Source organism: Brassica napus, chromosome C6, assembly GCF_020379485.1.
Source record: "Brassica napus cultivar Da-Ae chromosome C6, Da-Ae, whole genome shotgun sequence".
Taxonomy (NCBI): Eukaryota; Viridiplantae; Streptophyta; class Magnoliopsida; order Brassicales; family Brassicaceae; genus Brassica; species Brassica napus.
Window position 1 is genome coordinate 48083159 of NC_063449.1, and position 24216 is coordinate 48107374.

The 24216-nt window shown below is 32.2% G+C and overlaps 3 protein-coding genes across 9 annotated transcripts; 1 reads left to right on the plus strand and 2 right to left on the minus strand.

Annotated features, from left to right (window-relative positions):
* Nucleotides 1-3583: 3583 nt before the first annotated feature.
* Nucleotides 3584-5028, plus strand: LOC106449503 (auxin-responsive protein IAA15). 2 transcript variants are annotated; one of them, XM_013891254.3, is made up of 5 exons: nucleotides 3639-3942; nucleotides 4039-4208; nucleotides 4389-4485; nucleotides 4620-4681; nucleotides 4759-5028. In XM_013891254.3, the coding sequence occupies exons 1-5, from the start codon at nucleotides 3752-3754 to the stop codon at nucleotides 4770-4772; spliced, it is 534 nt and encodes a 177-aa protein (XP_013746708.1). In that variant the 5' UTR covers nucleotides 3639-3751; the 3' UTR covers nucleotides 4773-5028. The 2 variants fall into 2 exon arrangements, with proteins under 2 accessions (XP_048617612.1, XP_013746708.1); XM_048761655.1 differs by lacking the exons at nucleotides 4389-4485; nucleotides 4620-4681; nucleotides 4759-5028 and having other exon boundaries at nucleotides 3584-3942; nucleotides 4039-4216.
* Nucleotides 5029-13336: 8308 nt separating this feature from the next.
* Nucleotides 13337-15930, minus strand: LOC111211600 (D-glycerate 3-kinase, chloroplastic-like). The gene is made up of 12 exons (XM_022712805.2): nucleotides 15613-15930; nucleotides 15134-15498; nucleotides 14975-15054; nucleotides 14835-14886; nucleotides 14719-14760; nucleotides 14547-14625; nucleotides 14431-14462; nucleotides 14258-14326; nucleotides 14100-14174; nucleotides 13889-14005; nucleotides 13749-13799; nucleotides 13337-13664 (listed from the first exon to the last, which is right to left on the minus strand). The coding sequence occupies exons 1-12, from the start codon at nucleotides 15845-15847 to the stop codon at nucleotides 13521-13523; spliced, it is 1341 nt and encodes a 446-aa protein (XP_022568526.1). The 5' UTR covers nucleotides 15848-15930; the 3' UTR covers nucleotides 13337-13520.
* A 208-nt stretch (nucleotides 15931-16138) lies between these two features.
* LOC111197998 (cyclin-A2-4) lies at nucleotides 16139-19306 on the minus strand. Of its 6 annotated transcripts, none has more exons than XM_022718052.1 (11): nucleotides 19169-19306; nucleotides 18338-18656; nucleotides 18062-18248; nucleotides 17846-17967; nucleotides 17677-17769; nucleotides 17467-17600; nucleotides 17215-17367; nucleotides 17084-17117; nucleotides 16846-16998; nucleotides 16617-16751; nucleotides 16139-16500 (listed from the first exon to the last, which is right to left on the minus strand). In XM_022718052.1, the coding sequence occupies exons 2-11, from the start codon at nucleotides 18617-18619 to the stop codon at nucleotides 16447-16449; spliced, it is 1347 nt and encodes a 448-aa protein (XP_022573773.1). In that variant the 5' UTR covers nucleotides 18620-18656; nucleotides 19169-19306; the 3' UTR covers nucleotides 16139-16446. The 6 variants fall into 6 exon arrangements, with proteins under 6 accessions (XP_022573773.1, XP_048617614.1, XP_022573774.1 ...); XM_048761657.1 differs by having other exon boundaries at nucleotides 17215-17391; XM_022718053.2 differs by having other exon boundaries at nucleotides 19016-19176.
* Between the last annotated feature and the right edge of the window lie 4910 nt (nucleotides 19307-24216).

Here is a 24216-nt window from a genome sequence, read left to right on the forward strand (position 1 = left end):
TGGCCGACGCCCTCAGCATACTTAAGGTCGACGTCTCGGAGGCAAAAGAGGTGCAAGAGTTGGTTGCTACTTTGGCTAGTTTATGGTTATGTGCTACTACTGTTGAGGATAGGATAACTGCATTGGATGCCTTAGATCAAGTAGATTTGTTAGAAAGGATCAGTAAAGCTCAACAAGGAGATGAGTCATTGCAGAGAATGATTTCAAAGGAGGTTGTTGGATATCGCACCACCACAAATGGAACTTATCTATTCAAAAATAGGGTGTGTGTGCCGAATAGTAAGGATCTGAAGGACGAGATCTTGAGACAGGCGCACAACTCTCAGTATTCTATCCATCCAGGAAGCACTAAGATGTATCAGGACTTGAAACGCTATTACCATTGGGAAGGTATGAAGCGGGATGTTGCTACTTGGACTTTGCATTGTCAGACTTGCCAGATGGTTAAAGCAGAAAGACAATTACCAAGCGGGCTTTTACAAGAGTTACCATTACCCGAATGGAAGTGGGATATGGTGACAATAGATTTTGTTACTGGGCTACCAATAACAACTGGGAATAAGGACGCGATTTGGGTAATTGTGGATAGACTCACCAAATCTGCACATTTTCTAGCTATCAAGAAAACTGATGGAGCAGATCGTTTATCGCAAAAGTATCTGAAAACGGTGGTACGATTGCATGGAGTGCCAGTAAGTATCGTATCAGACCGTGATCCAAAGTTTACTTCGGCATTCTGGCAGGCATTTCAGAAGGCACTAGGTACAAAGGTACACCTTAGCACGGCTTATCATCCACAGACCGATGGACAGTCTGAGCGGACGATACAAACACTTGAGGACATGCTAAGAGCCTGTGTACTTGATTGGGCAGGAAAATGAGGCCAATTTCTACCATTGGCAGAGTTTGCTTACAACAATAGTTACCATTCGAGCATTGGGATGTCTCCATATGAGGCTCTATATGGGAGACCATGTCGAACTCCATTATGTTGGACAGAAGTGGGGGAGAGACGAGATTTAGAGCCGGAAATGGTTAAGGAAACCATAGAACAGGTGGAATTACTCAAGTCTAGACTAAAAGAGGCTCACGATCGGCACAAGAGTTATGCTGACCAGAGGAGAAAAGCTTTGGAGTTTGAAGTAGGAGATGAAGTATACTTGAAAATGAGAACCTACCGAGGAACAGCCGAGTACCGCAAGTTGAAAAAGTTGAAGCCAAGATTTTTAGGACCGTATCGCATCATTGAGAGGATTGGAGCAGTAGCATATCGACTTGAGTTACCGCAAGAGTTATCGGATATCCACAATGTGTTTCATGTGTCAGTTCTAAGGAAAGTTGTTCGAGAACCAGAGTTGATTTTACAGCAGCCACCAGAAGATGTTAGTCGCAATTTAACAGCTCAAAGCAAACCAGTTAAAGTCTCAGAGATTAAAGACATGGATGTCCAAGGGAAAGTGACCACGATGATCCGTGTGAGCTGGGAAAGAGATGGAATATGTGAGGAGACTTGGGAGCCAGAGTCACAGATGCGATCGTTTTATCCAGAGTTGTTTTAGAGTGATGAGGTACCAGAGGAGGTTGACGTGAATTCGGGGGCGAATTCTTGTATAGTGGGGGAGAGTTGTCACATCCCGGGCCCGAGCCCAATTTTTAGTGACAAGGCCCGTGATGATTTGGCCCATGTAGAGAAAACCCTAGGGTTTTCCCCTTCCTCTTCTATAAAAAGGAGGCAGCCCCTTAGGTTTTCTCCAGAGACTCAAAACATAGCGAATCCCTACCCAGTTGGAGAGAGAGAGCAGCTGCCAGCCACCAAACCACCACCGGAGCCACCGCGAGTCACCGGAGCACCGCCGGCGACCGTGTAATCTCACCGGAGAGGAGATCTCGCCGTGTTTCGATCCCTTCTCGTCGTTTTCTTGAGTCTTATACTATTTTTCTTCTAGATCCAGCAACTGGTGAGGGTAAGGAAACCCTAATCACTCTCTTTAGATCTCTCATATCTCTTTCTTCTTCTTGATCTCTGATCTAGGGTTTGGGTGGAAACCAACTCTTTTTCTTGTAGATCTGGTTAGTAAGGATCCATAGAACTCAGATCTACATCAACTCTCATCTCATCTCGCAGATCTAGGCTAAGGTGAGGGCTTGTTGCAATCTCTATCTCCTTCTATTATTATCTCATCATGGTAGAAGTGTCTAGGTTGATCATTCATCCTTATTTGTTACTTTCTATAGATCTACTAATATAAATAACTATACATATGATATATATAAATATCTTGATGCTTGATGTGTGAAAAACATAGATCTATTGCTAAGGTTGTTAAAATATGGTTGAATGATGTTTGAGGATTGAATGTGATGATTGTATTGATTGGGGTTATTATTATAAGAGGATGATATCTTTATAATTGGGAGATGTAAATGAGTAAGAGAAAGGCTTTAAGGCCTATGTGTGCCGGTGTAACGTGGTGGAATGACATATATGTATGTCTCAGGCGTTACATCGTTTCTTGTTGGGTTATGTGGCAATCATTTGAGTTGACATGATTCATCGCCGAAGCGGGCATGCGGCGTGCCTATAAATGAAGTAACGTAGAAGCGTGATGTCGTGGAGACAACGTGGAACGTATGAACATGGTGGCGGATCAAGCGAGAACCAATGTCGGTAACTTGATTGCGTGAAGGCGTGAGACAGCGTGATGTCGTGGAGACAACGCAACATGAAAGTTCTCGCGCGACAACATGAGGAACGCGGGTACCGATTTAGGTGGCGTGGTCTCATTGTTGGCACCGCCGGGGTTTATCCTCGTTTCTTGTTGATTGCTTTCGATTTACTGAATGTTAAAGTTAGATGCTTATGCTATGTTGTGTGATGATTGTTGGTGATTGATTTCGGGGCTCCTGGAGCTTCCCTCACTGAGTATTTGTCGAAATACTCAGCCCTCCTTTCTTTTTCAGGTGAGTTCGAGGAAGTGCAGGAGTGATCGTCTCGGTGTGGTGCTGGTTTTCGGGTGTTTGGTTTTCTTTAAGTTATTTTATTTTAAGACTTAGTGATTTGGTTTTAAGCGTTTCCTATTCGTTTTAGTACGTTTTTGTAAAACATTTGAATTCGATCCTTGGGAATGAGATTTGCATTGGCCTATTTAAGTATTTTTATTGGTGAAGGCAATGTGAATTCATGCCGTCTCGGTTAAGCGAGATATGGGTGTGACACTTTTTTCTTTGGGTTCAAAGACACTTTAGATGCAAACTCATTTTTTTTTTTGAGCAGCTGAGATGCAAACTCTCTAAAGACACTTTAAGTGCTTTCTTTTTTTTTTGCTTTCAAAGACACTTTGGATACTTTTGTTTTTGGGTTCAAAATACATTTTAGGTGCTAATCAAGTGCATATAATTACCTAATCTTTTTGTTTTTGGGTTCAGAGACATTTTAGTTGCTAATTATTAAGTGCAAATAACCTAAAGGACTTTTTGTTTTAGAAAACGGTAAATGCATGGGTCCACGTCGCACTTGAAGCAGAGGCTAATCACCATTTATTCACTTGCATTCGTGGAGATATCAAAACCGCCAGTTACAGGAGACGTGTCATTATAGGTAAGGTTCACTAGGTTTATAGCTGGCGCTTATAAAATCCAAAGCCCGAAACACTTATCACACTCAAGCCAAAAGTTAGTGCCATTTTGTCTCGTCACTTTCCGCACTTTTATTGTTAAATTATTTACATATAATAGACTACGACGCGATAAAATGTCGCCGGAGGAATACGTTAGGGAATCCGGTGATCTTCGAGGAACTGAGCTTACCCTTGCCCTACCGGGAACTTCAATAATAGCATCGGAGGGCCGACAAAAGTCCAGAAACAAGCGTAGCTTCATCGAGACCGTTGATTTGAAACTCGGGGAAAGACACGTGAACAATTCTATAGCATGCAACAATTTGTATGGCATATTAAAAACTTTCATTCTTACAAACATATCTTAAAAAAATATATGCATGTTTCACCGAGCGTTAATGCGTATTTGTCCTGGTTTTAGCGACCGCTTGGTGGGGTGGCCGCCGGTGAGGACGGTAAGGGCGAGGAAGTACGTGAAAGTGGCGGTGGATGGTGCGGCCTATCTCAGAAAAGTCGATCTTCAGATGTACAATTGCTACGATCAACTTTTTGCCGCTCTAGAAAACATGTTTCAGGGTGTAGTAACAATATGTAAGTGAAAAATGAAGAGCTTATTATCTTTTTGATAGACTAAGTTTTTTTTTTTTTTTTTTTTTGATAAAAACAAATATTTTTTCCGCAGCCGGGCTTTTTGATAGACTAAGTTGAGGGTATTTTTGGTAAATTACTAAATTTAGTTGGAGAGTTCTTATTTGACGGTGGTTTATATAGGTAAGGTGACGACGGAGCTGGAGAGGAACGGAGAGTTTATGGCAACGTACGAGGATAAGGACGGTGACTGGATGTTAGTCGGAGATGTCCCGTGGATGTGAGTTACCCGTGTGGATAGATCTAATACTACTGTTCCCGTTTTAATCAAACTCTATGCATACTAATACACTAATGTTTTATGATGAGAGCCGCTAATTTCTCTTGGGGTTGATTATATTGTGATTTATGTAGGATGTTTGTGGAGTCTTGCAAACGTATGCGGTTGATGAAAGCCGCGGATGCTATGGGGTTAGGTAATAACTCTTTTGTCACATGTAATTAATCAACTTATAAACATTTGATAAACATCATAGGTTTTATGTTGGTGCAGTACTTCCAAGCTAAGAAGCGAGCAATGTTTACACGTCCAAGAACGTTAACGCATGGGATTTTCTCAAGTCTATAGGATTACCGTCGCAAATGCATATATTTCTTCTTATAAAAATGCCTATATATATATAGTCAGAGATATATAGAAATGTATTGTTCGACGATTTCTGAATTGCAATATATATGTGCTATTACCTTTTTGGCCGTGGATTTGAAGGTAATAATTAATGGCACTACTATATATTATTGCTTAAGTTGATGAGTAAAATAGCTAAAATAGATAGGGCTTTAAACTTTTACTGAAAAAGCACTATACACAAGATGAAAAGAAGTTTGATAAACGCACAACCATTTTTAAAATCAGTCACGACAACCCCAACCCCAACATGCAGGGCCGGTCCTGGACAAAGCCTAACGAAACATTGGCTTTAGATCCCCAAAAATTTTGGAAAAAATTACATAGAAAAAATCTCCCAAAATTTTTTTTTAAGTCCCTAAATTTACCAAAAAAAATTTTTAGCTGGAATTTTTTAAAAACCACCAACAGCAGGGCCGGCCTGCCAACATGACGACATCGATAAGACGGACAAGATATTCCTGCTTCATTAAATCTCACACAGACAACTGAGTGCCGACCACATTTAACCAAAAAAATATCAAATAATAATAATGAAACTTTTTAACTCGTAAAGTACGTAAACATAGGCTCTGAATGATAATAATGGTTTGAGCAATACATGATAACTAAAATAGATAGTGCGAAGAAAAAAAAAAGATAGTGCGAGATAGTTTAATTGCGGTTTACATAAATCAATTACATCATGTGGTTAGTGTAAAATAAATAGTGCGGACAATATTTAAAAGGTGACATATTAATGAAGTACAAATATAATATTTTTTAAATTCCAATTAATTATTTTTGATATTAAATTTTCAATATGTATATTTTCTTTGAAGCGAATAGATCATCTAATGAACTTGGGATGAACTTTGTATAATTTTCCAGATTTTATTTGGAATTTAAAAATATATATTAAAAAGTTTCCACAGGTATTTCGACCGCATCATGCATTCCAGTTTAACAAAATTGAAAAATAAAGTTTTGATTTATTATTTTAGTTTTCTGTTTGTTCTAGAAAACAAAATGATGTGAATAGTAACATAGCATTGCGAACCGCACTATCCCTATGTAACACCTTAGACATACGTAACCAGAAAGTATAATCAAGATATAATTCATATTATCAACTCACCTTATAGGAATTTACAACGAGAACACCACCAACATGCAGGTCCTCCTTAGGCATCTGAAAAATATTAAACAAATACAAAAGTGGACAAAAGTAGAGAGAGAAAGAGAATCAGGTTTTCAAACAGTCGGCAAGATATCTTCTAAATTCCTATTAGTTTCTTTTTTAATTTTTTAAAAATAAAAAAAATAAAATGATAAAAGAAAATTTTTAAACTAAAATATGAGTTAAGAGTAAAAGAAAATTTTAAGAGTAAAAGAAAAATTAATTACTCAATAAATGCATATGATCACAACACGAAACAGAAGGAGTATTTTCTGCAAGAGTAGAACATGTCGTCAATAAGTAAATCCTATAAGCCACATGAAGATAATCAAACAAGCAGATATTAAACTAAAATATGATATATGATTCGTATTAATTTAGTAAAGCTTTATTATACTCTTTAATTAAATCGGTAAAATAACCACTATAAAATCACTATTTTTTTTTAAGAAAAGAGACAACAAAAGCTTCAAACTTCTTTCAACATCATCATATATTAGTGCAGGATGCAACTATGCATTAAAAAAATATTGTCATATTTTCTGAAAATTTTCCAAAATCTATGTGTTATTGAATTTTGGTAAATGCTTTATATACTGAAGCCTATAATCTTTAGTGTTGTTTTAAAATTTCTAACCACATTCTACATTTGTATTAATGTATGATAAACTCTCTTTCATGGTACATGAGCATCGTTCAATTGTTTTTTATAAATTAGTTTAGTAAAACTTCATATAATCTCTAAATTAGTGGACTAACCATTATAAAATCACTATTCTCTAGAGAAATGAAGACAACAAATGTTACAAACCTCTTTGACCATCATCATATATTAGTACATGAGGCAACTATGCATTAAAGCAATATTTCTATATTTATTGAATTTTTCTCAAAATCTATGTGTTAACACCGTACAAAATTCGTGCAAATTTGCATAATTGTAGAGAATTCTCATAATTTGATTTATAAAAACTTCAGTTTACATACATAGCTTGCAAAGCCTTTGTTGTCTCTTTTTTTAAATTATGCAAATTATTTAAATCATGCACTAAGTGTTTTTGCCTACGAAAATATTGAGTTTTACTTTAAACGCTCTATATACTGTAACTTGTACTTTTTATTATTGTTCTAAATTTTCTAACGACATTCTAAATTTTTATTAATGTATGTTAAACTCTCTTTCATGGTATATTATGGGAATCTTTCTAATTTTTTATAAATTAATTTGTAAAACTTCATAATGCTATCTAAATGAGTGGAATAACCACTATAAAATCGTTATTCTCTTAGGAAACAAAGACAACAAATGTTCCAAACCTCTTGGAACATCATCATATGTTAGTGCAAGCTTCAACTATCCATTAAAAAATATTCTACTATTTTTTGAATTTTTATATAAATCTATGTATATATTGAGTTTTACGTTAAACACTCTATATAATGAAACTTATACTTTTTAGTGTTGTTTTAAAATTTCTAACCACATTCTACATTTGTATTAATGTATTTTAAACTCTCTTTCAAGGTACATGGACATCTTTCTAATTTTTTTATCAATTAATTTAGTAAATTTCATATAACCCATAAATCAGTGGACTAACCATTATAAAATAGTTATTTTATAGAGAAACATAGACAACAAAGGTTCCAAGCCTCTTTTACCATCATCATATGTTAGTTTAGGATGAAACTACGTATTAAAAAAATATTTTAATATTTTTTATTTTTTTCAAAATCTATGTATAAACCCATACGAAATATTGAGTTTTACGTTAAACGCTCTATATACTGAAGCCCAAACTTTATAGTGTTGTTTTAAAATTTCTAACCATATTCTACATTTGTATTAATGTATTTTAAACTCTCTTTCATGGTTTATGGGAATCATTATTTTTTTTTATTAATTAATTTAGTAAAACTTTATAATACTCCCTAAATCGGTGAAATAACCACTATAAAATCGCTATTTTCTTTAAAAAAGTAGCCAACAAAGGCTTCAAACTTCTTTCAACATCATCATATGTTAGTGCAGAATGCAACTATGCATTAAAACAATATTTTCATACTTTTTGAAATTCTCTCAAAATCTATGTGTACCCCTACAAAAATATTAGATTTTGGTAAATGATTTATATACTGAAGTCTATAATCTTTATTGTTGTTTTAAATTTTTTAACCACATTCTAAATTTGTATTAATGAAGAATGCAACTATGCAATAAAACAATATTTTCATATATTTTTAAATTCTCTCAAAATCTAGCCCTACCAAAATATTGAATTTTGGTAAATGCTTTATATATCGAAGCATATAATCTTTATTGTTGTTTTAAAATTTTTAACCACATTCTACATTTGTATTAATGTATGTTAAACTATCTTTTATGGTACATGAACATCGTTCAATTTTTTTAATAAATTAATTTAGTAAAACTTCATATACTCCCTAAATTAGTGGACTAAACATTATAAAATCGCTATTTTCTAGAGAAATGGAGACAACAAAGGTTCCAAACCTCTTTGATCATCATCATATATTATTACAGGAGATAACTATGCATTAAAGCAATATTGATATATTTTGAATTTTTCTTCAAATCTATGTGTTTTACGTTAAACGCTCTATATACCGAAAATTATACTTTTTATTGTTGTTCTAAATTTTCTAACAACATTCTAAATTTTTATTAACGTATGTTAAACATTCTTTCATGGTATATGGGAATAGTTCTATTTTTTTATAAATTAATTAGTAAAACTTCATAATACTATCTAAATCAGTGGAATAAACACTATAAAATCGTTATTCTCTTGGCAAAAAGAGAGATAACAAAGGTTCTAAACCTCTTTGAATATCATCATATTTTAGTGCAGGATGTAACTATCTATTAAAAAAGTAATGTCATATTTTTTATATTTTTATCCAAATCTATGTGTTAACCCCTACGAAAATATTGAGTTTTACGTTAAACGCTCTATATACTGAAGATTCTACTTTTCAGTGTTGCTTTAAAATTTCTAACCATATTATACATTTGTACTAATGTATTTTAAACTTTGTTTTATGGTACATGAACATCTTTCTAATTTTTAATCAATTAATTTAGTAAATTTCATATGATCTCTAAATCAGTGGACTAATCATTATAAAATCGTTATTTTCTACAGAAAATAGACAATAAAGGTTTCATGCCTCTTTGACCATCATCATATGCTAGTTTAGGATGCAGCTATGTATTAAAACAATATTGTTATATTTTTGATTTTTTCAAAATCTATGTATAAACTCATACGAAATATTGAGTTTTACGTTAAATGCTCTATATACTGAAGCCCAAACTTTTTAGTGTTGTTTTAAAATTTCTTACCACATTCTACATTTTTATTAATGTATTTTAAACTCTCTTTCATGGTTTATGGGAATCATTATATTTTTATTAATGTATGTTAAATTTCATTGTTTATAGGAATCGTTATAATTTTTTTATCAATTAATTTAGTAAAACTTTATAATATTTACAAAATCGATGAAAAAACTACTTTAAAATCGCTATTTTCTTTAAAAACGGTGACAACAAAGGCTCCAAACCCCTTTCAACATCATCATATGTTAGTGCAGGATGAAACTATGCATTAAAATAATATTGTCATATTTTTTGAAATTTTCTCAAAATCTATGTGTTAAACCCTACAAAAATATTGAATTTTGGTAAATGTTTTATATACTGAAGCCTATAATCTTTAGTGTTGTTTTAAAATTTCTAACCACATTCTACATTTGTATTAATGTATGCTAAACTATCTTTCAAGGTACATGAACATCGTTCAAATTTTTTTATAAATTAATTTAGTAAAACTTCATATACTCCCTAAATTAGTGGACTAACCAATCTAAAATCGTTATTCTCTAGAGAAATGAAGATAACAAAGGTTCGAAACCTCTTTCACCATCATTATATATTAGTACATGAAACAACTATGCATTAAAGCAATATTGCTATATTTTTTGAATTTTTCTCAAAATCTATGTGTGACCCCTACGAAAATATTGAGTTTTACGTTAAACGCTGTATATACTGAAACTTATACTTTTTAATTTTCGAACGACATTCTAAATTTTTATTAATGTATGTTAAACTCTCTTTCACAGTATATGAGAATCGTTCTAATTTTTTTGATTAATTAATTAGTAAAACTTCATAATACTATCTAAATTAGTGGAATAACCATTATAAAATCGTTATTCTCTTGGGAAACAGAGACAACAAAGGTTCCAAACCTCTTTAGACATCATCATATTTTAGTGCATGATGCATCTATCTATTAAAAAAATATTGTCATATTTTTTGAATTTTTGTCCAAATCTATGTGTTAACCTCTACAAAAATATTGAGTTTTACGTCAAACGCTCTATATACTGAAGTTTATACTTTTAAGTGTTGTTTTAAAATTTCTAACCATATTCTACATTAGTATTAATGTATTTTAAACTCTCTTTCATTGTACATGGACATCTTTCAAATTGTTCATCAATTAATTTAGTAAATTCATATAATCTCTAAATTAGTGGACTAACTATTATAAAATCGTTATTTTCTAGAAAAACATAGACAACAAATGTTCCAATCCTCTTTGACCATCATCATATGTTAGTTTAGGATGCAACTATATATTAAAACAATATTGTTATATTTTTGATTTTTTTTCAAAATCTATGTATAAACCCATACAAAATATTGAGTTTTACGTTAAACGCACTATATACTGAAGCCTAAACTTTTTAGTGTTGTTTTAAAATTTCTAACCATATTTTATATTTGTATTAATGTATGTTAAACTCTATTTCATGATTTATGGGAATCGTTATAATTTTTTTATCAATTAATTTAGTAAAACTTCATAATATTCCCTAAATCGGTGAAAACTCCACTATAAAATCGCTATTTTCTTTAAAAACGGAGACAACAAAGGCTCCAAACCCTTTCAACATCATCATATGTTAGTACAGGATGCAACAATGCATTAAAAAAAATTGTCATATTTTTTGAAGTTTTCTCAAAATCTATGTGTTAACTAACCCCTATAAAAATATTGAATTTTGGTAAATGTGTTATATACTGAAGCCCAAAATTTTTAGTGTTGTTTTAAAATTTCTAACCACATTTTACATTTTTATTAATGTATGTTAAACTCTCTTTCATGTTTTATGGGAATCGTTATAATTTTTTATCAATTAATTTAGTAAAACTTCATAATACTCCATAAATCAGTGAAATCACCACTATAAAATCACTATTTTCTTTAAAAATGAGACAACAAAGGCTTCAAACCTCTTTCAACATCATCATATGTTAGTGCAGGATGCAACTATGCATTAAACAATATTGTCATAGTTTTTGAAATTTTCTGAAAATCTATGTGTTAACCCTTACAAAAATATTGAATTTTGGTAAATGCTTTATATACTGAAGCCTATAATCTTCAATGTTGTTTTAAAACTTCTAACAAAATTCTACATTTGTATTAATTTATGCTAAACTCTCTTTCATGGTACATGAGCATCGTTCAATTTTTTTTATAAATTAATTTAATAAAACTTCATATACTCCCTAAATTAGTTGACTAACAATTATAAAATCGCTATTCTCTAGAGAAATAGAGACAACAAAGGTTCCAAACCTCTTTGATCATCATCATATATTAGTACATGAGGCAACTATGCATTAAAAAAATATTACTATATTTTTTGAATTTTTCTTAAAATCTATGTGTTCTAAAATATTGAGTTTTACGTTAAACGCTCTATATACTAAAACTTATACTTTTTATTGTTGTTCTAAATTTTCTAACGACATTCTAAATTTTTATTAATGTATGTTAAACTCTCTTTCAAGGTATATGTAATCGTTCTAATTTTTTTATCAATTAATTAGTAAAACTTCATAATACTATCTAAATCAGTGGAATAACCACTATATGTTAGTGCAAGATGCAACTATCCATTAATAAATATTTTCATATTTTTTAAATTTTTATCCAAATATTTTTATAAATCGCTATGAATATATTGAGTTTTACGTTAAACGCTCTATATACTGAAGCTTATATTTTTTAGTGTTGTTTAAAATTTCTAACCACATTCTACATTTGTATTAATGTATTTTAAACTCTCTTTCAGGGTACATGGACATCTTTCTAATTTTTTTATCAATTAATTTAGTTAATTTCATATAATCCATAAATCAGTGGACTTACCATTATAAAATCGTTATTTTTTAGAGAAACATAGACAACAAAGGTTCCAAGCCTCTTTTACCATCATCATATGTTAGTTTAGGATGAAACTAAGTATTAAAACAATATTGTTATATTTTTTATTTTTTTCAAAATCTATGTATAAACTCATACAAAATATTGAATTTTACGTTAAAATGCTCTATATACTGAAGCCCAAACTTTTTAGTGTTGTTTTAAAATTTCTAACCATATTTTACAGTTGTATTAATGTATGATAAACTATCTTTCATGGTTTATGGGAATCGTTATAATTTTTTATCAATTAATTTAGTAAAACTTCATAATACTCCCTAAATCAGTAAAATAACCACTATAAAATCGCTGTTTTCTTTTAAAACGGAGACAACAAAGGCTCCAAACCTCTTTCAACATCATCATATGTTAGTGCAGGATGCAACTATGCATTAAAACAATATTGTCATATTTTTTAAAATTTTCTCAAAATCTACGTGTTAACCCCTACAAAAATATTGAATTTTGGTAAATGCTTTATTTACTGAAGCCTATAATATTTAGTGTTGTTTTAAAATTCCTAACCACATTCTACATTTGTATTAATATATGGTAAACTATCTTTCATGATACATGAGCATCGTTTATTTTTTTTATAAATTAATTTAGTAAAACATCGTATACTCCCTAAATTAGTGGACTAACCATTATAAAATTGTTATTCTCTAGAGAAATGGAGACAACAAAAGTTACTAACTTCTTTGACCATCATCATATATTAGTACATGGAGCAACTATGCATTAAAGCAATATTTCTATATTTTTTTTTTTTTTTCAAAATCTATGTATTAACAACCCTTACGAAAGTATTGAGTTTTACGTTGCTATATACTGAAACTTATACTTTTTATTGTTGTTCTAAATTTTCTAACGACATTCTAAATTTTTATTAATGTATGTTAAACTCTCTTTCTATTACTATTTTGTAATTCCTATTTTACGAACCATTGCCTGCATGGCTTAATAACATTCAGTGTTAAAAAAAAAATTTCTTTCTAATTTTTTATAAATTAATTAGTAAATCAGTGGAATAACCACTATAACCACGTACATATATATATATGTGTGCGCGCGCGCAACAGTGTAACGAATTGCATGTCAAAGTGTGATGTAGAGTGTTAATCTCTTTTACATACAAAGAGAAGAACATGTGTCTGTCATTAGGTAGCGAGTATGGGGTTCCTTTCTTCATCGATATCTATGGCAAGGACACGGTCAGGGTCAGACCCGGTAGGTCCTTCAGCGTAAAGGGTCGGAAGATAGGCTTTATATGCCGGCAAATACCGTGACACAAAGTCATTCACCTAGATAGAGGTTTTCAACAGTCATTGTTTCTATGTGTATCATAATAACCACAAGACTAGTAACTGTCTAAAGAATGTCAATACCTCATCATCTGACATCCCGGCTTTGCCAGCCTGCCTCATGGCGATTTCCGCCTGTCCAAAAACCAAAGCAAAAAAGTTACTAATCAGAAACACAGCGAAAACTAATGAGTTTTTTGTTTGTTAATTAGATTATAAAATACCTGAAGACGCCACCGGTATACATAACTTGGATCCTTGATTTTGATGATGACCCAAGCATTGATGTACTTGTCCCATGCGTCATAATACGCTTCAAGGTTCTTATTCACTGTCTCCAGCTACAGAAAGAGAAGAGAGTTTTTTTATAATAGGATATATATACATTTTGTATTACTAACAATAATCAGTGGTATTAAAGGGAGTTGAGATAACCTGTGGATCAACTGATTTAACGACTTCAGAAGGAAGAGGTTTGAAACCAAGCATCCATCCCTCAAAGAGAATAACCTGGAGAAATCTACCAAACATAATTTAGTGTTGGTCATGTTTCATTTTCAACTTTGAACCGAAACATTTTGAGATACAAATACCTTTAGAGGTCCTTCAACTTCAGGCCATGTTTCTGCATCGGCTCTGTCACCCCTCCCGCTATAAGCAGACTGCAGCCAAACAGGAATACCTCAACAAGTTAAGACCTGGCTCCTCTGTTTTCATTCTGTGTGTTAATGTTACAAAGTGATAAAATCAAGCGGTGATTCATCACCTTATCGTACCGAGGAACTTTCATCTTCATGTCTGTCAATGACCAAAAAAAACTCACAAGTTAAAATAAAGATTAATAACAGACAAGAGTATACACATGTATTGATGGAAACTAACCGTCCTTGGTCAGTTGAGACAGGGCTTCTATTGTTTCGACAGAGAATGGAAGATCATGGCTTCCTGCATTCCCACGATACTGAAAACATATATATATGAAACAAATGACGATATTTTCAAACTAATGAAGAAAAGACAAAACGTTGAGAAAATTGAAGATGAGCTTTAGGACCTCTAGAAGTGCATTTCCTGGATTATCTTCTCTCAACTGAGCCTGAGACAATAAAATTAATAAATAAATAAATAAAGATTAATAACAGACAAGAGAGAGTACAAGTAAAGTCTTACCTGGCCTTGTGCAGTCAAGTAAAAATCGTCTATAGATATTGTCGCCGACTTCCTGAGATATATTGCTTTGAGTTAGTACTAAGAATCATCACTAGGAATTTAGATTAAGTAAACCGCTGTAGCAATGGGGGCAATGGTACTTTTTTGTAGTTTTGAAAAGATAATCAAGTGCAAACACAAGTGTAGTCTTGCCACATCCTTGAGGTGCGCTAAATCCAATCTGCATCACATATCTTGATCATCTCCATTTATTAATTTAGAGTCAATAACCAAAGAAAGACAATTTATTAGTAGCGTACCACTAGTGGAGGCACATCATCTCCATCTTTAAACTTGGAATTATGCAGGGCAATCTGATCTTCGCACCAAACAAAGACGGGTATATAGTAATGGTAAAGCCTAGCTTTCTGAGGAATGGTGAGCTTAAGCTCATTCAGCTGAAAGAGTCTGCAGAGCTGAGAGCCATAGAGTAACCATTTGTCAATGGCCTGACCAACATTTTCAGGAGTAATACCGATCTTGTCTACGAGGGGACCCGAGCATATGAATTCAAAAAGGTCTGAAACTGAAGAGACATCCACTGTTTTTGTTGGCAACGCCGAGCATTTCTTCGTAGCCGAAGCATGAACCATTGAATTGTCCTGAATCCAAGAGCAACCACACCCTACAACACGTTCAAATTCAAAAAAGAAAAAAGTAAAATAATCTACCATAATAAACCTCAAAATAAGGAGAAGAAACTTGAGAGAATAAGGGTAAGGGAGGAGGCGGTTTTTACCAGACATTGATAAACGGCCTTGCTTGTTGGAGAAGGATGAAGAATCCATAATGACATGGTCGTCCTTAAATATGGATGAAGAAAAACGTCTTTTGAAATTAAAAGAATTGCAAATAGGATGGAAAGCGTGACATGGAAACGGATAACCTTTGACATGATGAAACCTATTATTATAATGGTGAAGAGTCGCTTGCCATGGCGACCATATCAAACTTGATGAAGTTGCCCCCGCCATTCTCTCTCTACCTCGAAGCAGAGCGACACATCAGCAAGCAACGGAGGAGAAGAAGTAAATTGATCATATTTTTTTATTATTATTTTCCATAAAAAAAATGTGTGAGTCATATTCTTCCGTCGGATAACGTGTGATTAATGCACTTGTCTTGTCTGTCTCTCTCTGTCAAAAATGTCAAATACTGTTTTTATACTTGGTATTTTATACTAAATGTCAATACTGACTTTTAAGAAAAAGGAACTTATTTTTTCTAATGTCTACGGTGGATTAATTATACTAACGCATGAAGAATATTATCCCGTAGCAGAAATTGCCTGATGAGCCAAAAAAATGTACATCCGATCCGACTTTTACAATTTTAAAAATTAAACTCTCGTGTAATACGGACCAGAACCAAAGCAAGTCTACACTAAACCGGAATATACCTGTTACTCTTTTTGGTATAAATGTGAGACCTTGGAAAAATTACTAACTCTGTTTATTTGAGAGCGAGAGAGCAAATGAATGAGGCCGAACCGGATTACCGGACCATCACAAATGTTACAGACAGACGTTGACGTACGTGTTATATCGGTTAGGAGATGAACCGAGTCTCTTTTTCAGAATAGCCTCTCAGGTACCTTTGGAGATGTGAACACCGCCACGCATTTGAACTGTAAAAATGTTGTTCCAAGTAGCCAAAAAAAATATAGCTGTTAGATTACGCGGCAAATTTAACCGAAACGGTTTTTAAAAAACCAAACTGAGATTTTAACTTATTTTTTCTTACCTTGTCTTGCCTGTACTTGATGCGTATGGAGTTTAAGGGACATCCTTTGGTGTTAAGCTGCAGCTCTTGCAAGGCCTGAACACATGCTTTGAGGTCCGAGGCTTTGTACGTTGTGTAATGCTCAAGTGTTAGGTTCTGGACGTAAAACAGATAATAAAAGTCGTGTGAGATTAAAGATTTCGTGGAACAGAACATAAGGCTTTTATTAACGAACAAGAACAGAACAGACCCAAGGGTGGCTTGATTGGTTCATTGTCCACTTGGCTAGAAAAACAGCCGATGCAGCTATAACCGAAGGTAGGTACTTCAAGAACTGACACTCTATTAACGTCAATTCCGTCAGATAATTCGCCAGAAACTCCATTTCCACACTTGGCATCATCTGCATATCAATATTTCAAAAAAAAAGGATTCAATCTTTCTGGTAAGCACAGATAGATTTTGTATAAAGAAGGAAGCAAAATTACCAGGTGAGAAGGTTGAGCTGCTCGGAGAAATCTCCTGCAAAAAAAAAAAAAAAAAAAAATCATTTGAATCACTAAACGTACATACAACAGCATTACAAAGCATTTTTTAATCACAGTCTAGTGAGATTTACCTGAGGAATGTTTTAGAAGTGGGAGTGTAAATTTGAAAGCTGAAATGCTTCAGTACTTGGCTCTCCATATCCAGGACCTGATCTCTTGTGTAAGTGTTATCCGTGATGAAGCAGAACTCTTCAATGCGTGGCGCATAGATTTCCTCATACTTTCTTTTTAAGAAACACCACCAAACTCTATTTTAAGATTCTTCCTCCTTTCAGACAAAGCATTGTTTGATTTACTGGGAAGAGAGATGATGAGGGACTTACGAAGCAATGAGCATACAAGTGATGCCCAGCAACTGAAGTCTTTGTCTTTCCATGCAGTTCCCATTTAGAAACCAGTCTATGAGATACACTGTGAGGTAGAGAGTGTCAGATGCAAGTGTGTATTCCTCTGAGACCTGAAGAAAGAGTCTATGAGTTGTGAGCAAGACTTTAAAAGTCAAATACTTAGCAACAAAAGGATCTAAAACAAACCTCAACAAGCCAATCAACGAGGATTCCACGCATTGTCTGAGTCACATCTCTTTGTGTTCTCCCCATAAAATCAGGACATGGTCTGCGTTTAAGCTGCTCAATAGACAAGTGGTTAGATAAGCAGATGCATTGTCATAAGATATCAAATTCCAAGGGGGATTATTATTACCTCAGCAACACGCAGGTTGTAGTAGATATCAGGTGCATATAGGCTACAGAGAAGAGGATCCTTAACATCTGAATCAATGTCAGTGAATTTTGGGATACTTGCCACAGTGGAACGTCTCTCAGCTGTAAACAATTTTAGCAAGAAGAAAAGAATCATAAATAACTTCTTTTTTTTTTAAATCACTCACACAGAAACAGTACTTGTAAGAAAACTAACCTGACCTCCCAAGGGGTCTAGGAGGCAACCTGGAACTCGGCTTTAAGCTAGAAGATGCTTCGTTTGTGTCAGTACAGCCAGACAAGCTTACTCCTGCTGAATCTGACTCAACTTGTACCATAGCAGAAGATGATGCCACCTTGGAAGAACATGCCCTTCCCTTTTTGATCTGCTTGATATTCTTTACCTATAAAATGGGACAATTGTAAGCAACAAACATGTTTCTTGACAATTCTAAGAAGAAGCAGCATGCATTGTGTATATATAAAGAACAACCTGAAGTTTAGCTGCACTTAAGCAGCTTGTAGTATAAGAATTATGGGAGGTAACATTTGTGATATCCTTAAGAAGAGCTCGCTTCTTCTTCTTCTTAGGTGGATTGGCATTCTTCTTATCATCCAAGGCTCTTCTTTTGCTGTTTGCTCTCAGAACCCTTCCCTGGTTGGGTGAAGAAGATGTAATCAACTTAGAAGAAGCACCGAGAGCAGAGGCAAGGGCACGAGTTACAGGACGAGCATGGAGAGGAATGGAGTTCCCGGAAACAGCTATCTCCTTCATTATGATGGAAACCAAACTCAGCAGCACTAGGAGATCTCTGTGAAATTGAAGGTAGAAGATCAATGGTCTGAAGATGTCAACAAGTAAAGGATGCAACATGAGACACAACACAAGCTAGAAATGATGTAGTATCACATTAATGAGACTCCCTTTGGTTGTCGAAGATACCATTCCAAGTTTCAAACTTTCTCAAATTAAAAGTCAAAATGCAAATCACAAGTTTAATTATTTTGAACAAAATCGAAATAGTATCGCAGTATAATTCTCAGGATTGAAACCATGGGGAAGAAAAAGTCGTACCAACTTTAAAGCGAATAATATGGAGAAGATATTAAATTTGAAGAAAAAAAAATCTCTCTTTTATCGGATTAGTAATTGGAACAAGGAAAGAGTTACACATAAAAGCTTCACTTTTGTATTCTCAGGAAAACCAACAGACTAAGAAGACCATTTGGAGCTGCTACATGAGGATATAATCAAATCACTTCTTTTTTGTTAATCTACAAAACCCAACAACAGCAAATAGTAACTGCCAAGATTGGAACTTACTCTGCTCCAGATAAAATTCTTCACCAACAAAAATAAAAGGAAACCCCTTTCCTTTTTCTTTTTCTTTTTCTTTTTTTTTCTTTGGGAAAGAGAAGCAAAGAAGATGGGAGCGAGAGAGCGTAAATGTTTAAAGATATTAATTAAATACTACTAATAAACTTTCTTATTACTACAAAGAAATGTTTATTTTACTTTTTGGCCTTCTAACTAATCCCGTTGACTGTTTGACCATCAAATCAGGGATAAAGGAACACACACAACTAACCTAAGTTTATTGTCCACAATCTTGATTTATACTACTGATTAGGTGTTTAATTTTTTCTATTTGGAGAATGTGATTGACCACAACTTTTTTTCATTTTTATGTTATTAACTACTCATTTTACCTTTCTTTCACATTTGTTATTTTGGGTTTTGTGTCCTTTTCATTTCTCTATTAACTTGTAATTAACGAGAGTACTACTTATGATGCAGATGTGGTTGTTTTCGAATGTTTTCTTATTTTATTTTATTTTTTACCAGCAAGATTATGTACAAAACAAAATGAAGTAAAGGAACGGTCGAGTTACGTTTTCCGATGAACGTATCAATAATAATTATTTACACACTTCAAATGCGCTGTTACCTTAGACAGCGTGTCTATTCATCCAAAGGTAAACAAAGAGTAGTACTCCCTCAGTTTTTTTATATAAATGGTTTTAAAATTAAGCATACATATTAAAAAATCATTCATTTTTTATATTTTCTAAACAAAAATATCATTAATTATTTATCTAACCACAAATCAACCAATAATAAAATATAATATACTATTAGTAATATAACATTAAGTGTTAATAAATTTTACATAGAAAACCGAAAACGTAATATTAATTTGGAACATAAAATTTTTCTAAAACGACTTATATTAAAAAACGGAGGGAGTACGTGCTAATAAACGTAAATAAAAGTTAGTTGTAGTATTAAACTACAAACTCTGTTCAAATTTTGAAGATTTGAAGAAAGATTCCACCATTTGTTTTTTTATAAATGGTTAAAGTTTAAACTTCTGAAAATTTTAAAATAACTAACTATTAAGATAAAAACAAAGACCAAATGCAGGTTAAAGCTGAATCAGTCCTCTTTTTAACCTTTTCTTACGTTTCGATTGATCTTTAAATATTCGCTGAAGCTTAATTATTGGACACCACATGCTAAGGATGATCATCCATTCATTCTAATTTATCCTTTCTATTTTAAAAATTATTTTGTATGACTTAAAGAATCCGTTTTATTCCTATTGGATTTGCTCCCTTTTAAAAGCATACTTGGACTGTGTCGTGTTTAGTAGTATTTGATTAGAAGATAACACTATGTAATTATAAAACTCACTACTTTGTCGTGTTTATTAGTGAATTTTTTTCACGATGAAACGTTCTTCAAAAATATTTGATATAGCAGGAATCATAAAACTTCATAGATCTGATTGTCCCTGGACGCATCAGATTAAAACTTTTTGGAGACGCGGCCTGAGCGTCAAGCGGCAATAAAATATAAAAGGATTTTAGATGCCAAGTCAGCAAGAAGTTACAATAGAGAGTTAAAATACAAGGATTTATGACGCGATCCACAGGTCAGCACATGTATTGGAGCCGCTAATATTCACGGCGACGATGAAAACACGGAAAATTAGTAGCTGAGAGTCGCTGGCGGCAACTTCATAATGACGCTGCAATTAAATTTCTCTGTTTTATTTGTATTTTTTTGTCGCTTAACGCCGCGTCAGCGTTAGAGAAACGAACAGAGCCAAAGACAAAATAATTATAATAGTTTTAGATGCGCTGGAACCACTAAAATAAGATACTTGGTAGTGAATAATGGAGGGGTGAGTTTACAAAAAAAAAAAGAATAATGAAGTGGTGGAATCTGCATTTTCAGGTCTTGTTTCGTTCCACGACTTAATGCTTTATATCTGCTTATCGATTTTCTGCAGGTATATACATCATGAACGCGTGTAAGACTAATATGTAGTTAGTGGTTTGTTATCACCCGAATTTAAAACTTCGCATCATGCATCATCACCCGAATTTAATACTTGGTAGTGATTTTCTGCAGGTATATTCATATTAAAAAGGTATTTAAGTTATAAATATATTTATTTCATGTTGCATTTGGAGAACGAGTATTCAAAAAGAATATTCGAGAAAACAATCAGATTTGAAATAGAAAACGAATTTATATTTGAAATAAAGGTATGAATTAACTGTGATCTTGTTTGAAAATGTGCATTTATATATTAAAACAGAAGTCACAACGTTGATTTATGTGTGATTTTTTTTTTAAAATGGACTTTTAGAAAATTATGTATCATTTTTTTCATATTAATATTTTCTAACTTACGTCTATAACTAACGCCAATAATATCGGTTCACTTAACAAACATATTTTGCCATCACTAATGAATCACACACTATAACTTGGGCTTACGATCACTGTATAATGGGCTTAGGATAATTTAATGTAAATATATCGACTCATTGCTTTGTAATTATGATCAACCTCTAGAACTTTAAACTCATCTATGACTAGATTTTAGTAGTCAAATGGAATGTTTATCTTTAATATATTCTATTAAAATATAAATCATAATTTCTTTCATGGGTAATATTTTTAATTTGGACCATCCTTCAGAAATTTTATTACATGTATTTTATTAAAACTAATAACACATAAAATCTTTGAACTACTTTAATCATAATATATTTTGATATCTTTTAATTTCAAATATAAAAATATATATACTTTTAAAAATCTAACAAATCTGTTTGAAAAGATTTAAACAAGATCTTAATTTTCAAAAATAATATGTAAATATTTTCACTAATTTTGTAATTAGTTTTGAAATATTGTTATACAATAATATATTCAGTTATCGTTTATAAAATGAAAAATAAAAAAATTATTCTATTTTTTATCAATTATATAATCATAATCAATCGTACTAAAAGAAAATTATTATATTGAGCTAAATATAGTAAAATTATATTAATTAATATATTTATATATAATTTATTTTTGTAATCATAAATATTTATTTTAAAAAATATAATATATTGGTAAGATGGGTTAACATTAGCAAACTATATAATACATGTATAAAAATTAATATGTATTTCATTAATGCTAATATAATCAATCATGTTAAAATAAAATTATTATATTGAACTAAAAATGATAAATTAATATTAAAATGATTAATTTATAAATTTTAATTTTCATAAATATAGAATATTTATGTTAAAAATATGCTACGACTTAACACTAGCATACTATATAATACATGTATAAAATTAAGATTTTTCTATATACAATAATATTATCTAAAATTAATAAAAGTAAAATATATTGCTAAAAAGAAATCCAGCTTTGAAAGGCGGACCAAAATTTAGCATAAATTAAAATACAAAATAATTTTCAAATATGTTGTTTCATGCATATAGTAAATTGTTTAAGAACTAAATGCAAATACAATAAGATAAATATATAATAAGAAGCAATAAATACATACGACGGTTTTAAACAATTGATTAACTACAACATATAAACTATAAAATTATTAAATATTGTATCTGAAATAGTTATATAAACATTTAAATATATGATTAACTTTTTAAAAATATATACTACTAATGATCTGAAATAAACTAAAAGCAAACATGGTTGCACAGATCGAGATCTAGATAAGATTTTAAAAGTAAAGTTTCTAAATTCTATGATTCTTTTGTCAATAAGAGAAGCGGCAATAAAGTCAGATGATTATGTCAAAAAATGTCAAGCGAAACTTTGATGTTAAATGATTATATCCGAGGGAAAAAAAGCTCAACAAAGTATAGAAGTTTTTTTTTGAATGAATAAAGTACAGAAGTTGGTATATAATAAGAGTGAATTGGCTAAATATACCTAAATAAGCTCATATTAGCAAATTATACACGAAGTGACAGTATCGGTCTACGCTATATCCCTTCGGCGATGAACGGACGAATTTGCCCTCGACGTGATGGAGCTATGGCAGGTTCATACTCTGCCGCAGCAGGTAGCCGAAAAACGTGTCAGGCGAGTAGCGTGGCGTTCGAGGTCGTAGGTTGCCAGCTGTTCACTTCTCCTCCACTCATTCATACCGGATTTAGATAAATATAACTTAGGAAGAGAAACTAATGGAGAAAAATAATTAACAATATAGTTATAACAATATAAAAAGGATTACTAGAATAAATTATCTCTCTACACTACACAAAGACCAAACAAACTATCTCTCCACCATGATATAACAATATGACTAACTCATTTCTATATGATATTTATAATTTCGCGAAAAATATATGTCCTGCAAATTTCTCTTCATTAGTCTCAATTTAGGAAAACTACGAGCATATGAAAAAGAATATATTTGGGGAATTTTCCAATCCGTCTAACAACAACGACAACACGTAAAAGTTTCGCAATGTGATTTGTAACCACTAAGACATAGTGTTATGTATGATCTAACGTAGCATGTACCAGATAAAAAATTATATATCAGCTAACATAACATGTACCAAGTAACAAAATCATCTATCAGTTTTTTATATCAAATTATATATTATGTAACAAAACATGTACCAGGTAACAAATATTTTATCGGATAAAAACAAGTCTACGTAGCAGGTAACATAATATATACCAGATAACAAAGGAGTCTATGTAGCAGTTAACATAACATATACCGGATAACAAATATTTTATCAGATAACAACAAGTCTATGTACCATATAACAAAATAATTTATCTGATAACAAACAATTTATTAAGTAACAAACTATGTATGAAAAAATGTATACTAGAATCGAGACTAATAAACAAATATATTTTGGAATTACTAACATGATTTATTTGCCTAATGTTTACGTTTTTTCAGAAAAAAATAGAAGAGTTAAATCAATTAGTTTATTTGCTGGATAAAAACATGATTTTGTGACCTCTAGACTGACACTTACCGGACAGTGCACGTGAATCGAATTATAGAGTAGAGG

Excerpts from the sequence above, each read along its gene's own strand:
- LOC106449503 (XM_013891254.3), top strand. The coding sequence starts at position 3,752 with ATGTCGCCGGAGGAATACGTTAGGGAATCCGGTGATCTTCGAGGAACT. Across the intron at positions 4,209-4,388 it reads TCAGGGTGTAGTAACAATAT|GTAAGGTGACGACGGAGCTG; the intron begins GTAAGTGAAAAA and ends TGGTTTATATAG. Across the intron at positions 4,486-4,619 it reads GTCGGAGATGTCCCGTGGAT|GATGTTTGTGGAGTCTTGCA; the intron begins GTGAGTTACCCG and ends TGATTTATGTAG.
- LOC111211600 (XM_022712805.2), bottom strand. The coding sequence starts at position 15,847 with ATGGCGGGGGCAACTTCATCAAGTTTGATATGGTCGCCATGGCAAGCG. Across the intron at positions 15,499-15,612 it reads AGGCCGTTTATCAATGTCTG|GGTGTGGTTGCTCTTGGATT; the intron begins GTAAAAACCGCC and ends AACGTGTTGTAG. Across the intron at positions 14,761-14,834 it reads ACTTGACTGCACAAGGCCAG|GCTCAGTTGAGAGAAGATAA; the intron begins GTAAGACTTTAC and ends TTATTGTCTCAG.
- LOC111197998 (XM_048761657.1), bottom strand. The coding sequence starts at position 18,619 with ATGAAGGAGATAGCTGTTTCCGGGAACTCCATTCCTCTCCATGCTCGT. Across the intron at positions 17,770-17,845 it reads ACAACCTGCGTGTTGCTGAG|CTTAAACGCAGACCATGTCC; the intron begins GTAATAATAATC and ends TCTATTGAGCAG. Across the intron at positions 16,999-17,083 it reads CAGCTCAACCTTCTCACCTG|ATGATGCCAAGTGTGGAAAT; the intron begins GTAATTTTGCTT and ends ATTGATATGCAG.